The 19,737-nt window shown below is 40.3% G+C and overlaps 1 protein-coding gene across 3 annotated transcripts in view; it reads right to left on the bottom strand.

Moving 5' to 3' along the window:
* dock8 (dedicator of cytokinesis 8) overlaps nucleotides 1-19,493 on the bottom strand; it is a 47,736-nt gene extending 28,243 nt beyond the window's left edge. For 2 of the 3 annotated variants that reach the window (XM_068310145.1, XM_068310146.1), the window contains exons 1-8: nucleotides 19,295-19,493; nucleotides 10,332-10,431; nucleotides 6,509-6,684; nucleotides 5,474-5,545; nucleotides 4,630-4,738; nucleotides 2,327-2,536; nucleotides 1,959-2,044; nucleotides 1,262-1,328 (exon numbers count right to left, since the gene is read on the bottom strand). In XM_068310145.1, coding sequence (XP_068166246.1) covers nucleotides 1,262-1,328; nucleotides 1,959-2,044; nucleotides 2,327-2,536; nucleotides 4,630-4,738; nucleotides 5,474-5,545; nucleotides 6,509-6,684; nucleotides 10,332-10,431; nucleotides 19,295-19,347 — 873 coding nt within the window. In that variant the 5' untranslated portion in view covers nucleotides 19,348-19,493. Of the gene's footprint in view, nucleotides 1-1,261; nucleotides 1,329-1,958; nucleotides 2,045-2,326; nucleotides 2,537-4,629; nucleotides 4,739-5,473; nucleotides 5,546-6,508; nucleotides 6,685-8,346; nucleotides 8,610-10,331; nucleotides 10,432-19,294 lie in introns of those variants that run through there. The other variant, XM_068310147.1, reaches the window with a different exon arrangement.
* Nucleotides 19,494-19,737: the final 244 nt, after the last annotated feature.

Below are 19,737 nucleotides of genomic sequence, written 5' to 3'. Positions count from 1 at the left end.
AGTCTCCTATACAGTTCCATGAATCTGCAGTTGTAGCGAGGCATCTTGTTCAATGAGGAAGAAATACCTCATCAAAACTGAAGACTACAAACTACAGACTAAAATGTGTAGCTGACTAAGTGCACATTAGGTGCACATTATTTAATGGCTATGTAAGAAACGTAGTGGTTTACTTGTAATGATTCACTGTTCATGTCCCTCCCATTATCTGCCACTGCCAGGTCCAGCAAACCTAGGCTTGCCTCATCTTGTATCACAGCAACAGCACAAACATGACTAAATACATGGGGGAAAGCTGGAGAAGAGCACACATTTCCTACAGTTTTTATTTTGAGGACAAATCTGTTTACATGTCACTGATTTCCATGAATCTGATATCAAAAGTAGGCCATTTGTTTGGGTCACAACCTGTGTCTGCACCTTAGCTGATGGTATTAAGTGGAATTAAATGAACATCTGCTAAAGATTAAACAGATGTAAAACAACAAAATGTGCACAAAAACATGCACAGCATTGCAAAATCCCAATTAGAAATGGCAATGCAAGAAACCAGAGAAAAATTAGTCAAAGAGGCTGCAGGGATGTGGCAGAAAATAAAATATCACATTCTTGAGGAGAGAGAGAAAAAAGAAACAAGTGCATAGAAGAGACTTGGAGAAAGACAAAGCAGAAAATTGACAGTGAAAGCATGAAAGGTTCAGTAATAAATAGGTCAGTTGCAAACGTTTCACAGTTCCCCCAGAGTTGGATTTAGATCACAAAACAAGCTTCTGCCTTTATGCAGACAGAGGAGCATTTCACTGAAGACTGGATCTGTTTCTCTATTCACTCTAAGAAGCAGGAAGATATATTATTGAAACGGCTGTTAAAAGAACTAGAAAAAAGCAATCTTAAATTAAATGTCTAGGGACACCTCAGTTCCACACTGTAATAGATGTGTTGTATGAAAATACACAGAGGCATTTAAAAATGTTGGACTATTTAATTGCTCCATCTCTGAAGACTATCTATGCTATAAGAGGGTAAAGCCAGTGGCTAAAACCGCAGTTTATCTGAGAGATCCATGAGCGCTTAAGTACAAACTAAATCCTTTCAGTCCCTTCACTCAAAAAAAAAAAAGTATGCAGCTGTGTAAAACCACATAAAACACACAAACAGCAGAGGTTGACAGGGAAAATGCAATGGTGTATTAGTAGTTGTAATTCAAGGCATAAATAAGACAACATCAGAAATAACAAAGACTAACTGAAGTCTTTCTTACCTTTTTCTTCTCTTTCAGGTCATAGAGGGCCATTGAGGCAAACATGGGCTCAATTTCAATCTCAAACCTGTGATGCCAAGAAGGAAGAAATTGAGGAATTAAATAATAACAGCAGAAAAAGAAATATTGAATTTACTGGAAATTAATTGTGGTCTGGAAATGGATTCTATTCTATTTTTTTCTATTCTACTCTATTCTTGTAGATTACTCCTATGCTGGGAAGCTACAAAGTGTATTACAGTAAGTGATGACATGTTTGAACTGCATAATAAGGGATGAAGGGATGAAAATGCCAAACCACCGCTCACTGTTCACTGTTCAACCAAAACATTGGGCAGATTTAGGGGAGGAAAGAAGGACATGTGACATAATGTGTGTATTTGTGTGAAAGAGACAGAGTCCCACAGAGGGAGGATGGTACAGTGATTTTCTAGAGGGAAACAAAAACTACAAGACAGAAATCCTCCATCCTCCCACACTGTCAGCCTGTCCACAAGGCCTTTTAGAAAGGGCCCCTTCGTCATGATCCATAATGACACACAAGAATGTACTGTATATTAATTGTTCCACAAAAGGTCACTTTCATAAAACAGGCGCCTTTTAGAATAATTTCCCCTCAATACAAATAACTGTTTGATTAAATGAAGGCAGTTGTTCAACTTCAGCCCCTGCGGGGATATGAATATGAATGACGTACTTGATGGCATGGCAGCGGATCAGGATTCGGTCTCCAGTGTGTTCTTTGGGGCAGTCAGGAATAGGTCGGATCTCCACTGCATCGTCCTAAAACACCATGGCAGAGCAAATATTCAAACCATGTAGAAAATGGAAGCTTAGTATCATTTGGGGAGGATTTGGGGTTTAGGATTTGAGATTCACACTTTGAAATGTTTGGATTTTTGCTTTGCTTTTTCACATCCAGCTAAAAATAAAATTGTATTCTGATACGGCTGATAGGTTGTCTATCATCTAAATATTTATGGTAACAAATAAGTTTTTTCATGTGTCAAAATAAGGTTTGAGTTTGAGAGACTGATCCTAAAGGATTCCATATGGATATCTCACCTCATCTGCTGGTGGGCACAAAGCAAACAGCTCGGGGTGTCGGCTCCCCTGTCGAGCCTCCTGGTTGAAGCGGTCCAGTTCCTCAGGGCTGCTGAAGGCCAGCAGCTTCTCCAGTCTCTGGTCGGGGGTCAAACACCGCAAGTCAAAATCACTGGAGGTCAAAGTGCGGCCAGAGTCATCGTTCAGCCCAGCTAGAGTCGGAGACTTCACCTAAAGCAAAAACAGATGGAAGAGAAGAAGTAGAAGCTTTTATTGGTCATCATAGAATCGTACAACAAAATTTTAAAGGTTAGTTGGTCCTGAGCTGCTGGGGAAGATGAAGGGGGGGGGGGAGAAGAGATAGTATGCCACAATGCCACCAACGCAGAAGGGAAGGGAATGGATGTGAACATGAGGATAATGAAATGTGTGACTAGAAAAGATGATGCCATAACACAAAGACAAAGGATGAGAAACACAACTTTGTTTTGTTTTTTTAACCCTCATTGTATAAATATGAACGTTTCCCTCCTATTTGTTTTTTGTTTAGTTTTTCTCTGATACAGTGGATCTTCAAATCAAACATTAATAAATCAAACTGAAAACACACAAATCTATACTTCTCACACCTTTTGGACTCAGGTGAGTGGGAGGAAATCCTTTTATGAGGAGATCCTGGTTAGTTAAGTAATTTCCCCCTCGGGGATTAATGAAAGATTCTTATTCTGATACTGTAGTTAAAACTTTGCTGTGCCCTCGGGTGGAAAAATGTATAATCTCAAGTGATATTTACATATCAGTTTCAAGCACAAATAATCTCTTACATGGAGGATGCTTTGCTCATCAGCAGGACGACTCTAAGGCTGGCAATGGGAACTTATAGAAGTACTCTGCTGCTACAGGGCAGGACATAGCCTTGCTATTCCCATGCCATGTCTTGCTGTGAACAAGATGCCACCTCTCTCTTCTTGTCTCTTTAACTTTCCATCATCCATCAATCTCACATCCCAGCTCTCCAACTATAGTCAAGAACTGATCAAGCTATTACTGTGACAAAGCTTCACCCTGCTGGGCTTGAGGAGACTTTCAGACCAGGATCTCTGGGCTACTGATAAACCACGCTGGACCACAGAAGAGACCAATTAAGCTCCAACAGACAATAGCGCTGTTCTTCCCCTCTCCGTCACCCTTTTCTGGCACGTAGATCATGGGAAGCCTGCAGCAGCAATAAAAGCCTGTTGGCTTGGGTGATTAACTAGAATTTGCAAAGATAGGGAGACAAGAGGGGGATGTTGAGATGGGCTGGGTAAAGGCAGAGGCTGACTATGATTGGATTGGCTGGAATAACCAGATCCTGGATGAGAGAGGGGATGGCAAGAGAGGGAAGTGAGAGAGTATGGGAACTTGGCTCAAAAATAATGTCAGCAGAGTTCTGAAGCAGGCGTGTGTGATGAAAGTAAAGGGGGCCGACAAATGGAAGCTTCTCCATGTATTTAATCACAACAGCTCTGCTGTCTGGCTAGGAAAACACAAAGGATTGAAGTGTTTGATCCTCGGGTTTAGTGTACAGGTCAGGCTCAATAAAATCAATTCCTCAATGGAAAGATTGTTCGGAACAAAACACTGTTTCTGTTCAGTTCACCCCACCCCTGTTCCCCACATTAAGTATCAGAGTCTCGCTCAAGCCCTGATTAGTATGGACTACATTACTGCTCTGACTTAACAATCTTTCTCTCCCAAGAGACACAAATTGGCATCCAAGGACAAAGTTGGAATGAGACAAGAACTACAGGAAAAGTATTTTCCTTCTGTTTGGGAAACAATTAGAAAAATACAATTATTTGGTTCCTTGCTCATATTGAGATGAGATGATTAGTACCTGTCTCATGTGCATGTTAACAGTAGAGACAGAGCAAGGAGATGATTAGCTGAACATAGAATTAAGGCTGAGAGCAGAGTAAGACAGTTTACTTGGCTCACAAATATCCTGCCAACTTCTTTTAAAGTTTACAACTAAATAATTTACAAAATTACATATTGTTTTTCTTCTCTTTTTATTTAAAACACAGAAATAGGAGACAAAAAAGCAATAGCAAAAAACAAAAGTTGGAACCACTGAAAAGGGGAAAAAGTGAACCACTAGTTGGACTCTTAACTTCTCCTTTACTGAGTAACAGATTGTTGGTTAGTGATGTCAATAATTTAAAAGACTTAAATTTGAACTAGAATTTTAGAAAAGACTTTTGCAAAATTTATTGGTTAATTCATCTGAGAAGGTACATAAGTAATTTAATTGCATGGTTGGCTGTGTTTGTGTTTCTTACTGGTTTTTGTGGGTTCTCTGGCTGGGCGTCGGACTCGAACATCTGTTTCCGAAGGAGTTTGTGTAGGCCTGCTCGCTCAGAATAGGCTCCCCAGCCATCCCCCTGACACCTTCAGGCACACACACACACACACACACATACACATACACATACACATACACAAACACATACACAAGCACACAAAGTTGGATAGGGATATAACATCAAAAATAACATTTATGACTACAATTGATGCAACGCTACAACTCTCTCTCGCTCTCGCTCTCTGGAGAGAGAGTACTACGGTGTATCAGTGAGTTGTGTCTTCTAGGCTCTCTCAGGTCTCTTCTATCCAGTTTCTCAGAAACACCTGTTGAACATTGTGAACACTAAAATATCAATGATGGTTTTGTTTGTTCATTTTTTGGATCTAAGGTTACAATATTGAACTCCGGAGCATCGTCCACCTGTCTTTTACAACAGAGAGCATTCCATGTATTATTAGTTCCCCTCTACAACTTCTAGTTTTCCATTTGTAGGATTCGAAGATTCATTTTTGTCATTTTGTCAAGTCTAGTAAATCAGCTATATGTGAAACCAAACCGAGAGCACCAAGAGTGTCATAATACCAGAAGTTTAAACTCTGATAAAACACTAACTAGAAACTTTCAAAACCTTTTGCTAGGGTAAAAAGTTTTAGAACACAGATTTTATTTTCCATGTTTAGTAAGTGTTGCTGGGAAAAATTTCTGAATCAATACATTGAAAATGTTAACATCTCTGTGGCCCTGTCGTTGAAAATTGGATTTGGATATCCGTTTTTCATAGCTTCAGTGTAGAACTGTGGATATAAGAGGTGATTTACCTTCTAGAGACCACAAGCCACGGCTGGATGTAACTCGTTACACAGTCTCTCACATGTGGATCCAATTCCGATCTACAAAGGCAAGGAGGAGGATAAGATGCAGACACTGACTGAAAAATGCATTCCTCTTAAGTTTTGGTCTGAACTTCATGGTCAAGGTGAGGGATAATTGGAAGCTTTGAATATGTTGTGATAACACAAGCTGGTGGAATAACTTTGGATAGACTACACTACCATGCTACTGATTCTGCACAGATTATCCAGATATCTTCAAATTTCGGCTAGTATTTATTAAAGATAAACAGATGAGGCATGAATTAATTGTTTTATTGATAATAGATTAGATTTATATAGCGCATTTCTGGACACTCAAAGTCGCTTTTATATTGGATTCATTATTCATTCACTCCTCATTCATACTTGTTGATGGTAAGCTATGCATGTAGCCACAGCTGCCCTGGGGCAGACTGACGGAGGCGTGGCTGCCAATCTGCACCTATGGCCCCTCTGGCCACCATCGGAACAATTCACACACATTCACACACCAGCAAGTGCCCCACTGGAGGCAAGGAGGGTAAAGTGTCTTGCCCAAGGACACAACAACAAATGACTCGGCGGGAGCGGGAATCAAACCGCCGATCTGGAATCATTGGACGACCCCATCTACCACTGAGCCACTGCCGGCCTGAGAACTGAGTTTTCATCCGTATTTCTCTTCTTCTGTTAAGAGCCATTTCTTAGTCATGTTTTTCACCTATGTTGTTCATTTGTTGGTTTGAAAGCCACATTGTGCTAAACAAAATACAGATTTCCATGAAACCTGGAGGAAGGATCCATGAAAGACTCCATATCTAGGACAAATTTGAATTTTTTCATATTCAGCGGCTTTGTTGAAATTTCAATATTTGACTTGAAAGGCTGTTGTTTGGCTTCTGACTAAGAGAAAAGCATCTGACATAGTTTCTGAAAATTCTCTTCATTATTTTAAATGATTACTGATCGTCTGTGTCCAATATAAGAGATCGTGGGACCTACCCATTTTCTGGGACAGAATGTCGCACAGTGTGGCATTCTTTTTCCACCTGCTCCACCTTCAGGTCATCATCTGGGAATTCTCCAAGTTCCTGCATTAGGGCCAAGTCTCCGCTCTTCAACTGTGATATGAGGAACTCCTCTAGGTCCAAGGGCTCCACTGCATCGTAGGACTGAGGCTGCAGGGAAAAGGTAACCACCAAATAACTGGAATGTTTGGAAATAGATCTAATAAGCAGATAAGGTGGATCATCAGAGGAGATTCCGACAAGTAACGAAATATTAACCATTCTTTGTAACTTTCGATGAGAAAGTAAGAAAGGACAATATATAGAAGATATGAAAAGCAAATAAACAACTGTGAGAAGCTCAAGGGTGATTAATTGCACAGTTCTGACAGTTTAGAGAACTACTGACCAAAAAAAAAAGTAATTGACAGGAAGGACGTGTACCCAAATACTCTGAATCAAGATTATTTTCTATAAGTTCATATCTGTGGAGAAACAAATGACTGGAGCACTGACACGAAAAGAAACCGGGACAAACTGACCTGTATCTGATATCTTCTTTAATCCTATTTTTAGACAGAAACACACTCCAGAGCTGCAGCAGGTAAACGCTAAAGCAGTAATCGAATTTTAAAATACAGCCCAATCACTGTGGTCTTTAAAACAACTGTGTTGTACAAATGAAGGAAAACAACAACTGATGAGATAACACACATCCCTTTTGTGGTGTACTGGTCAGTTTGGTTGTGAGAGCGGAACCTACATGGTGCAGGTGTTTCTCTGAACAACAGTGCTCGGGGCAAACCTCCAATGTGATTACAGTATGCAGACTCTGCTGATGCACATGCACCCGAAAGCTTGGATGACGTAAAACTGTGTCACAAAATAGTACCAAAGAGATATTAAATAAATATTAAAAATTAAAGCTAACTTATTTTTAATTCACCAGAAATCTTCCAGAACTATCCAAATAGAATATGAAATCTTTTAATTTTTACAAAACAGGATGTTTCAACTCACTCAATATGAGCCCAAGAAGAAGTAAAAACAACTATAGTGACAAGGTGAGTTTCTGCTGCTCTGAACATCTATACACAAATTCCATTTACCCTCAGACATGTTTTAGCACATCTTTTATCTCTTCTTTATTTTCTCAGTTGAGCAAATTGCACCATGTGAGTTAGTATTAGTGGTTAAAATGACACCAGAACGGAGGTGGAACAGCTGTATCATTAGTTTAGATCACAGACCTACAATATCAATGAAACTCCTCTGAAAAGTAGGTGTAATCCTCGACGGGCGGCGGTCCTCTATCTGACTCTCTACTGCCAAGTTTCTAACAATCACCATAGCATAACCTCTTTCTTCTTCTTTAGTGTGGAGGCTAATAAAAACAAATGAATGCAAATCTATGCATGCCTCTGATCAGCGCCTGCCGCTCCAGAGTCATGGCGATTAAGCAAGATGCTAACTTGACTTTTCCTATAGCCATACTTTCTATTAGCTTACTCAGACGTGATCTTGATGGCGACACATTTTTGAGAACAGAGAGAGACAAATGACAAACTAGACTTTGTAAAACAATATATATTTAAAGCCAAGGAATGTATAAGCCACTATTGGAGCCTTTTTAGAAATGCCAACATGTCTCCACCAGAATCACTGATCTCTTAGTATACTGTACTTGCAAAAATGAATTGGGACAGAAAAAAGAGTCAAAACAACCAATGATCTCAGTAAATTTGGCTTGAATCACGATATTTAAGACAAAATAACTAATTCTTAATCCTAACTAAAAATACAATTGTGCTCATATGGATATTGTAGACTTACCCGGATGAAAACTTAGAGATGTTCCATCAAAAGGAAGCGCACAAAATGGCGCACTCTAGATACAGGAACCCACAGTGTGCACCTACTGACACTTTCTGTTGACGCCACAGCGCTTTGCAAAGATCCTCTTTAAATTGATCCTTACACTAGAGCTAAAAACTCAAATTTCAGAGCGAATAATCAGCACCACCTCATGTGGAAGAGGATTTCTATCCAGTCAAAATTAATACATAAATCTGACTTATTAAATCCTCATGACTTGACAGCGGTTGGTAGCATTCAAATGTGCTGCAGTTTAAAACTGAAGGGGAGAAACCACAAGACATTTTAAGGAAGTGACATCAGCAAGTGTTTCTCCATCGACTGGTGTTTCAAAAGACAAGGCAGCACATATGCGCACACACACACACACACACACACACACACACACACACACACACGCAACACACTCAGAGACACATGCAGCTTTTCCTCTTAATCTCAATTCTTTTTAACCCAACATACAATAAATAACAATAGTTAACACTCCTCATGTTTAGACACTAAAAATAGTGACAGAGTGAGAGAGGGAGCATTACCATAGTCAACAAGGTGATCCCTGTCATAACTAGAGCAACAAACAATCCTCCCTCATCCCTTCCAGTGCTCAACATGCCTGCTGAATGACTGGAAACTATCATCCTGGAGATTATAATATTTAAACCCCGTTCCCACATTCTAAATCCAGTCATATTAAAGATTTGTCTGTGTAAGCTAGAAGGTAAGCAGCCCCCACCCCAGTGCTGTCAGTAGCCAAGGCGCTGACCCATTTCCCAAGCAGGTTAGAGATTATCCATGTTGAACTCAGCAAGCTAGGACGGGGAAGGAAGGGATGGTCCAGGCGCTCCTCCTCAGACCCCGTCAGCTGTCGAGCTCAAGGCTCATCGCTACAAAAGTACCAAATGGTTTCGGCTCAGCCCTGCAACTTCACAGATATGTCAAGAGCCTAGGCGCCTAAGAGCTTTAAAACATTTAAACGACAGAGACATAGGGTGACAGGGAGCAAATATGTGACGGAATGACAGGAAGAGATGAAAAAGCAAGAAGACTGAAAGAGATAAATTTGAATCTGGGAGGCAAAGACAAAAGTTCAGAGGGTGCAACAGACAGACTACGAGCAGAGCAGGATTACTGTGCATGATTCTGTTTGCATTAATAAATAACTGTTAGCAGAAGAGCCAAAGACAATAATGTCATTCAATGCTGCAGAAGAAGAAGAAAACTACTAGGTTTTCCAGATAAATCAAAGAAGACATGTCAGTCCACCTTTTCATAAAAGCATGTTATAAGTAATAAGTAAGAGAGAAAAGAAAACATTTTGCCAGAAATGCAGCCAGCTGTGTTTGCAAAAGCATTACCGGATGTCATGTGAAGCAGAATTGCTCTGATCCAAATAACAATCCCTAAGATGACACCACACTAAGTCAGACATTCTCAGAACTAATGACAGCAAAGTAGATGTGAAGGAGATCCAGCCCTGAGGCAGTGTGGGACAAATACCTGAGCTGTTTGACTTCAGCATCAGAGGACAAAACAACGACCTTCTCATATATGTGAGATGAGAAGGTCTACATTAGCATGAGCTGAAATAACAATGCATAAACAACATTCATCTGACACCTAATACACAAAAAAGATATCAAATATAAAATTACTGAAAAAAAACTCCAAAGGTAACCTCACCAGTTGTTTCTTTTTTATTACTTGCAATATAATCCAATTGATTGATATGAAAACCACAAGATTGAAATAGAAATCCTGACAGGTTTAGAAATGTCAAGAGGGATGCACAGAATTTAATAATGCAAATCATTATTGACAAAAAAAGTTGAAAATAATCATGGTTATTATTTGAAGAAACAATCACCCAGCTCCTTGCTGATTATTATTATTATTATAATGTGAATAACAAATGCTGGACAAACGTGACTCAGCAGGGAGCTCACCACAGTGAGGTATCCGGTGGCCGAAGCGTTGGAGTTGCTTCGGCTGTGATGGAAGCCATGAGTCCCACTGAACTGTCGCCGGATCTCTGCAGATGAGTGCCTGCAGGAGAGCATGGAAACACATACAGCTTAAGGTTTGTTATTTGGCAAGGAGAGAATATCTGTATGTGTGAACTATTTGATGGTTAACTTTTTTTCACTGAAGCAAAAACTTTTACAGCCTCATGTAAAAACATATCTGTGTGTTCTAATGAGCAACGAAACATCAAGTCTATCACTGTTCCAACTTGCATTAGTTTGAAATGGTCAGCCATGGTGATTCCATTCAAATCTTTGTTCTCTTCCTACAGTAGCACATCTCTGCTCGCTGTGTAAAGGCTTTGTCATGCTGGCAGCCATACAGGCGGTGGAATAAATACAGTGTCCTGATTTGAGGGTTAGTCTGAGCAGGAAATCAATGTGACATAGGAATGGAGCAGTATTTAAATAGTGTGGCCAGATAGGGATTGTGTGTGTGTGTGTGTGTGTGTGTGTGTGTGTGTGTGTGCGTGCGTGCGTGCGTGCGTGCGTGCGTGCGTGCGTGCGTGTTTTCACCAAAAAGAATGGAGAGCAGGCCATTACAGCAACAAAACCAGTGTCCCCACATGTTATTTCTGTGTGACTCTGAGCTATTTTGTTTGTTATGAATCACCTACATCATTTGAACCTGAGTAAACTAAACACAATTACTGTAGTTTTTTTCTCTGCTTTTAAATAATAAAAGGCCAGCTTGTGTGTATGAGCATGTATATTTGTACATTTGAACTTTGACTGCCAGAAACAGTTTATTGCAACTCTGCCACACAGGGGAAAGTTAGAGGGCGAAGACTTAAATAAATGGGTCACATCGCCAACCGGTTCCCCTGTGGTCACTCTCACGGGTCCATTAAGTCCTTGCAGCCATTGTTGCATCAGCAAAGTTACTAATTACTGCTGCAAATCCGCGGGTGCCAGTAGAGAAATGGAGGAATGCCAGAACGTCAAAAACACTGACACTGCCGAATAATAAAGCATGTAAAAATGTGTGAGATGGCTTTAAGCAAACACAAACACAGTATTTTCTGCACTATAAGGCACACTGGACTATAAGGCGCACCTTCAATGAACGGCATATTTTAAAATTGTTTTCATATATGAGGTGCACTAGATTATAAGGCACACTGTTGGTTTTTGAGAAAACTAAAGTCTTTTCGGTGCGCCTTATATTGCGGAAAATACTGTAATAACACTAATATCATGCATGTTCTGCAGCAACCGCGAAGCACCAAATCTGGTCCCTATGTCACGGTCACACCTGTATTTTTATGGTTTACATTTCAATTCAAAGACTGACAATGGAAAATTATTATTATCTATATTAAAAGCTATATATAACTCTTTCCAGTTGCATAAGTTGTTGCGTCAGTGCAACGCATGAATGCCCAAGCCAAGTTCAAGCTCAAACAAACAGACACAAAGAGCAAAGTCCAGCTGCACTGCCCAGTTTTATAGAAACACATAGTTCTTCCATATGCACGCCGACTTCCACAACGACCAGCAACACGCACACACACACAGACACACGCACACACGCACATTTTTGGGAAAATTATCAACTTCTCATCTTTTATCTGCAGCAACAAAATCTCTGTTGTGCAATTTGTGAAAAAGTGTCGCATATTCTCCAATTTACAGCACACACAAGTATCTGAGTCTGGAAGTAAACTGTAAACAACATCAGTTCACCTCTGGTGCATGAGTGTCACACTTCAGAAACTCCTTATACCTAAAGGCTACTCAACAAAACACCTCACACCTAACATTGTTTCACAATGCTTAGGTGTACAACCTAATCTTGCACTTTCACATCAACAACTTGAGGTTTCTTCACACTGCTAAAAAATATAGAATACACTGAGTCACACTTTTTAACACAACCAGGACAATCTCACAACTGAAAAGTGCCATTGTTAAGAAGCTAAAGCAGCAAAAAAAAAAGAAAAAAAGACAGACCTATGAAGAAGTATGAGCGTGCAGCCAGTCACCCTTCAGTTCTGTTCTGAGACATTATTAACTTGTAATACATGAATAATATGACAAAATATGCATAAATGGTAACGTGTCTTCACATGCACATGACTTAATGGCATGCACACAGACTCATATTCAGTGCATGCCTATAAAAAGATGAGGCTAGTAAAACAGTAATCACTTTTTACCAACTCAGCCAAGGAGACATCATTTTACCACTAGAAGACAAACAGCATCTGTCATTCTCTTCAACAGCCATTTGTCTTGGCATCTTGTTCTGAATGAAACACAAGCTGCTCTTGTGAGGAAAAAAAAAGGCAGGGCTATGGGATTTTAACAGAAGTATCAAAAATATGTCACAATCCTCTGATAGAGACTTTGACTTATTAGAGAGACCAATGAAATGGAATAGGTCACAAAATCATTGCATTGAATGAACCCAAAGACTTGACACAGATGCTTGACTGTGTGCAGCACCTGCAACGCTTTAATGCTAAGAGGACACAAAGGTCACGAGTACTGTATGGAAACAGTCCATAGAAACATGCAGGAAATCATCACTACTACCAGTGCAAAGAGTGCAGGTAGGGCTGCATGCCGTCGGAAAGGACTGACAATTTAATTTATCAATCTCAATAATATTTATCATCATATGAAAAGGAATTTAAAATGTATTTAATCACTCTGGAACTCTTTGAAGCAGCTTTTAAAATGAAGTCTGTCCATTACATCAATTATAAAATAGCTCCGTCAAACAAAACAAATACGCATTGAGAAATCATTCTAAAAAAAAAACAAACGTGACAATAATTCAATTCCACCACCTGTCTTCTAGACAAAATTCCAACTACGCTCCTCAAAAAGGTTCTACCATTAATAAATATACCTGTACTATCCATAATTAATCAGTCCTTAAAAATAGGTTATGTCCCGCAATCTTTCAAAGTGGCTTTGATCAAGCCCCTCCTTAAGAAACCAAACCTAGATGCTGGCATCCTCTCAAATTACAGGCTGATCTCTAACCTGCCATTCCTATCTAAGATCCTAGAGAACGTAGTGGCCAAACAGCTAAATGACTACATGTTAGAGAACAATCTGTTCGAGGATTTTCAGTCAGGTTTTAGAACAAACTACAGTACGGAGACTTCACTGCTAAAAGTCACAAATGACTTTTTAACAGCGTCAGATAAAGGTCTTCTATCTGTTCTAGTCTTATTAGACCTGAGTGTAGCATTCGATACTGTTGACCATAATATTCTTTTAAGTAGACTGGAAGAGGAAGTTGGTATTAAAAACTCAGCACTAGATTGGTTTGGGTCATATCTATCCGACCGATTTCAGTTTGTCTATGTCAACAATAAATCTTCAGATCGAGGGACTCTCACCTGTGGAGTACCTCAAGGATCCGTCCTGGGACCAATTCCGTTTAATCTGTATATGTTACCATTGGGAAATATTATAAGGAAACATAACATTAATTTTCATTGTTATGCTGACGATACTCAATTATATCTATCAATTAAAACAAATTAATCTGATCAGCTAATTAAATTTGAATCCTGCCTCAGGGATATTAAATCCTGGATGCTTCACAATTTCTTGTTGAATGTTGAACAGTAACAAAACTGAAGTCATTATTATTGGGCCGAAGCATCTTAGAGATGATCTCTCTAACATGGCAATTCACTTAGATAGCATTGCTATCAGGAAGTCAGGAACTTGGGAGTAATTTTTGATCAAGATCTGTCCTTTGATTCTCATATCAAGTCTGTATCCCGGACAGCCTTCTTTCACTTGCGAAATATTGCTGAAGTTAGAAATTTCTTATCCTTTAAAAACGTAGAAAAAATCTTTCATGCCTTAGTTACTTCTAGATTGGATTACTGCAATTCCTTATTATCGGGCTGTTCTAACTCCTCCCGCTTACTGACTCAAACTGGGAGGAGAGAACACATCTCACCTGTCCTAGTGTCACTTCATTGGCTCCCGATTAATTATAGAATTCAACTCAAACTCCTTATGATTACATACAAAGCTCTCCACTATAAGGCTCCATCTTATTGAAGTGTATCACCCACCCAGGGCCCTTTGATCCGAGGATGCAGGATTTCTGGTGACCCGTCGGGTTTTTAAGAGTAGAACAGGAGGCAGAAGCTTTAGCTATCTGGCCCCTTTACTCTGGAATGATCTCCCAACCTCGGTCCGAGGGGCAGACACTCTAAGCTTATTTAAGAGTAGACTAAAAACCCTCCTCTTTGATAGAGCCTACAATTAGAAATAACACTCACCCCACTAGATATGCTGCTATGGGCTTAGGCTGCTGAGGGTATTTTTTCTCCATCTCTCCCGTTAAAGGGAGATACTCTGAAGCTGTCACTTCCCCTTCGCTTTCTTTATCTTTCTATGCTCTTAGAATTTATTACTACTACTGTCAAATCACACTCCCCGTCTGCACGATACTGCCGCTGTCTTTGTGCCTCTGTTCCACAGGTGGAGAAGACAGGATACCCAAAGGCCTGGAAGCGCACTATGGACATGAAACTCAGACTGGCCTATCTGCCACTCTCTCACTCCCTCTCCCTCTCCGTCTCTTTTATTTGTTTACTTACTTATCTCTTTCCCAAATGTATTTCTATTTCCCAACCAACAGGTCAAGGTGGATGACTGCCCTCCAGAGCCTGGGTCCTGCCCGGAGTTTCTTCCTCAATGAGGGAGTTTTTCCCCGCCACCATCGCTTATGCTTGCTCTGGAGGGCATTGTTGGTTTTCTATCTGTAAAGCGCTTTGAAATGTCTTCAGATATGATTTAGCGCTATATAAATAAAAGTTGGTTGAATTTCCAAAATAAATTCCTTTAATTCAAGCAAGGAAAACAAGAGACTTTTGTTTATGGATGAAACAGCATTTGCAGTAGAACTATAGTGTAACGCTAAAATATACGTATATATACCGTAATGTGCCCTGAGGCAGGTCTTTAGAGTTTCATTGCATCCAGGTAACAGCAGCACGTGAGAAACAATTATTTCCTGTCTAACCTGACATCTATGGGTCACCTGATATTTTATGTCCACTTAAATATTTACTTCAAGAAACGGGATTGACTGCTTTAAGATATTTTTAAAAAGTCAGTGTTGTTACCGTTTTTAACATTTTCTTCAGTAGATGCATTTAGATGAGATTATCAACACTCATGAGGACAGTGCTGCTAGAATTAAAATAGAATTACAGCTGACAGCAACATCCAGCAGTGAGTCAGAGCTGATGATAGATTAGGTACAGAGTTAAAACACAATAAGAGATACCCCATCAAAAACGTCCCACTGATTCTAAGCAAGTACTGAAAATAGCTTCGTTACACGACAATTACACAAAATAAAACACTACCACACCTAAGTAAATATATGTACCGATAACTCCAATATTTTATCATTTATTTTATTAGTATCATTATTTACCCTTTCTCTGATAAACTGGCTTTCTGTCCACAGTCATACAATGTTGAATCAACTTTTACTTTGAAAAAAAACTGAGGATGAGACAAGCTACATGCTTCATGATTTATCATAATTAAATAACATTGTACAAAACTGTTTTGTGTGTGACTTCATTATTTTAAGCATATATTATCTTATTCTTTTCCTTTCGGCTTTTCCCTTCATATATAATCTGTCAAAAAAGATCCTGTTTAGACCTCAAGTTCATTTCAGAAAAAATATAACATGAATATGATGTAAAACAGATGTTTTATGCTCCCCTGACAGTAGAATAACATTGCATCACGTTGATTTCACAGGGATTTCTTAAAAGCCAGGTGGTTACGGGAAGGTTTTGAAACTTGCACCTATGGTATGAAATCTCATTGTGGGTTTCAGAGTGAAAACATTTTTCCTCCCCTCCCTGCAGAAAGGGGTCGGCCCCTTGTAGTTACGTCATACTTCTACGGCAGGCCTGCACTTGCTGTGTGTGCATATGGGGTGTTCCTGTGCGCATTTATGAAATCGCTAGCCAAGCACTCCTTACATAAAGTCTGACTCGAAAACATAGTTTTATCACACCTCACAGCGTAGTTAGATTTCCATATCTGTAATTTTATTCAAGACTATCCGTGTTCAGTCAGGTCAGCGAGAATGCTGCTCAGACTAGACAATCATCCAGTTTTGCTTATTATGCTCAATATTATAAGGTGGGTGGATCCTTAAAATCTCTCTCTGAGCCAAGAAGAAACACAGGAACACAAAAGCGTGGTGTAGCATTTATGACAAGGGGAGCTAAGCCGCATGATCCTCCCATCGTGTGTCTCCTACTATCACATTTCTCCAGATGTAATGGTTCCTTCTGCTATCAGCACCATCACTGCTCAGCTTCCTGTCAGAGTGAGGCACGCACAAACAGTGATCTGGCAGGGTTCAGGTCACAGATGGGTCCAACCCAGATAAAGTGACCAGAAAATACTTTAAACACAATTTCTGGAGAACTGTAGATGCTTTAAACTACATGACAAAGAAATTATCAAAACTCTTATGGGTTACTGTGTGTCTTTTTTTTTTAATACCCATCACACAACGGCCCACCAACAGTCATAGCAGGGTTAACAGATGTCATGAGCTGGAGCCCAGAGGAAATCAGATACAACTCAATCTGGAACCTCCTGCCACTTAAGAGTCCTGAATGACAGAGGCCCCACGTCTACAGCTGTGCTCCCACCTGCCACCATATGTTAGCTTTTCACAACACGTTCAGAAGAATATTAAGCATCCGCTACCTTCAATCTGCCTACCAGAGCTGAACACTAGCCCATTTTGTGGCATTTAGCACTACTGACAAACATAATGCTCTTTCACACATCTTATATATTCCTCTTTTATATGTCCTTGTGATGAAACACACATGTCCTGCATTTAAAACCATGAAGACCAAAAAAAGTGAAGTAAAACTGGAGAGAACACATCATGCAGGATTTCCTCCACCCTCCATCCTGATAGAGAATCTACTCACAAGCACATCTAGTAGTATTTTTTCATATAGTAGTATTCATGGGCAGAGTGAAAAACTGTGTTTCGTCTTCTTCAAGTTTTATTTAACCCTGAAGTAAATGTCTCACCAATACAAACACAGCCTGCTACAAACTGTAATTCAGCAACAGTTCGTGACTGCACTTCCACTTAGTTGTCTTTTACTCTTGATTTTCTTCTGCTCATGTGAGGTATTGACATGAATACATGTGATATAAATTTTTTCCTGTTATCTTAGTTTTATAGTCTCTATTTGTATTTCCTCAGTTAAACAAAAAAAGGCCTGGGAATTCACTTTCAATTACCTACAATTAATAAAGTCTCCACTACGAACACGGACGGGCTGTGCTGTTGGATCACAAACTCCAGAGTATGTTGTTTGCTTTCGTGCATCATCTCCAATAATCCTCTGCTGGCTCATGGTTTCAGGCTGAGATCCAAGATCCCTTACATCGTTCTGCACCTGAGCTCAGCTCTGTACAGCATCTATCATTTCTCCCGGCTATCACAAACAAGTGCAGAGCATTGCAGTGGTAGACGATTATTGTTATTATAATTATTATTGATTGGCCAATATGTTTGTGTTAGAATTTATCAAGGAGACTGATAGCTGATATCTAGGATCCATATATTTACAGTAGAACCAGAAAAACTTCAATAGTAACTCACTAAGTACTGTACTCGTGTACTGTATTATTATGTTTCAGATATTATACTTGTGTTTCGGTTTTCTGTGATATCACACTTCCACCTCACACATTTTGGAGGCAAAGACTCTATTTTCCTTTTTTTTAAAACATTTATTCAATAACTTTACCTCATAGTAACTTCTCAGCTGCGTGTAAAATTTCAAACAAGTTCACAGAGAATAATAAGTCTAAATTGTTTTTTGAGCACACTTATGTTTGAACAAACACATAAACAGACCTTTGGATGACAGAGCCCTAAACAGGAGATCTGCAAAGTCTAAAAGAATGCTGATTGTGTATCATAAAACACCGGTAGTTCCGGTAAATATCTTCCTTATCATCTGCCAAGTGTGACCAAAAATGATTGATTCCCCCCCTTATACACTTCCACTTCCACACACTTCCACACTTAACCTTCATATGTTTTGGTGACTGATCATAGGAAGTAATGGTGCATTCAATGAGTCATACTACTGAGGGGGTATGCTACACAATGGACTTCCACATATGCACTTCCTCTACACCTGGTCATAGCAGGAACTATGACCACCACATCCCTACTCATTTATAGCATGATCTGTACACCAGTCAGATCTCACACCCCACAGGAAAGGGCCATATTAGACATAAAAGATGTAGAATCAATTAATTGCAAAAATTTTTTTTTAAATGACTGATCAATCCATAATTAATATCCATTCATCCAAATTCTAAACTGCCGATCCCAGCTGACACATTGGCCAGGGGCAGGGTACACCCCAGGACAGCTCGCCTGTTCACAATAACTCACACCTACAGGTAACATAAAATCACCAGGCGCACACTGCAGGGGTTAACGAAGGGAATCACATGCGAACTCCACACCAAAGGTCTCCATTCAAAGCCAGAACTTTGCCTCCGGGTCAGTGCTGACCACTCCCCACGTGCGCCTGAATGATCACATGTTGATCACTGATCACAAGTTGATCAAGTCCGCGTGGAAAAGTCAAAGGCAAAGCTGCGTGTTTCAATGCATCAAGCTGTCTTTTTTCTGTCCCGGCAGAACCTGCAGCATTAACATTCAAAACATGTGGCTGCCTGCTCCGCTGAATATCTTCCTACAGTCATGAGAGAGCTCCCCCTGCGTCCCTGGGGAGGAAGCAAGAGTTCGAACGCACCTTTTAAACTAACCCTGACAACAAACAACCGCGGCTTCTTCTCATACTACTTTTTACCTGTTGATTTTCAGAGCAAAAGCCCGTCGGTCTGCGCTGCACACAGACGCCATATGTGACCGGAGTCCAGTTCGGCGGCGCTGCTGGTGGTGTATTCCTGCCGCCCGCTGTCAGCGACGCACCGCTTCCCCGCTACAGCTCAACTGTCATGTCAACACTCATCTTGTTAGCCGCGGCAGCAGCTTTCCTGGGTGTCAACTTCCGCGTTTGATTTGAGTCATCCAGTAGAGAGAGAGAGCGCGAGACACAGTGACCCTGGAGCCGCGAGAGTGGGAGGGGGCGGGGGGGCGGGGGGGGCGGGATGGGATGGATGAGGCACGCGCGCTCCCTCGCTGCCGAGATAAGCAAAGACATGCGAACGCGCAGTCACGCAAATAGGCGCTCACGCAAACACACACACGCGTTTGTTGGAAACAATGTTGTATGCGTGTGTGGCAAGACAA

The sequence above is a fragment of the Antennarius striatus genome, chromosome 3 (genome assembly GCF_040054535.1).
Source record: "Antennarius striatus isolate MH-2024 chromosome 3, ASM4005453v1, whole genome shotgun sequence".
Taxonomy (NCBI): Eukaryota; Metazoa; Chordata; class Actinopteri; order Lophiiformes; family Antennariidae; genus Antennarius; species Antennarius striatus.
The sequence above is the reverse complement of the archived record's forward strand: the minus strand, read 5'-3'. Positions and strand labels throughout refer to the sequence as shown.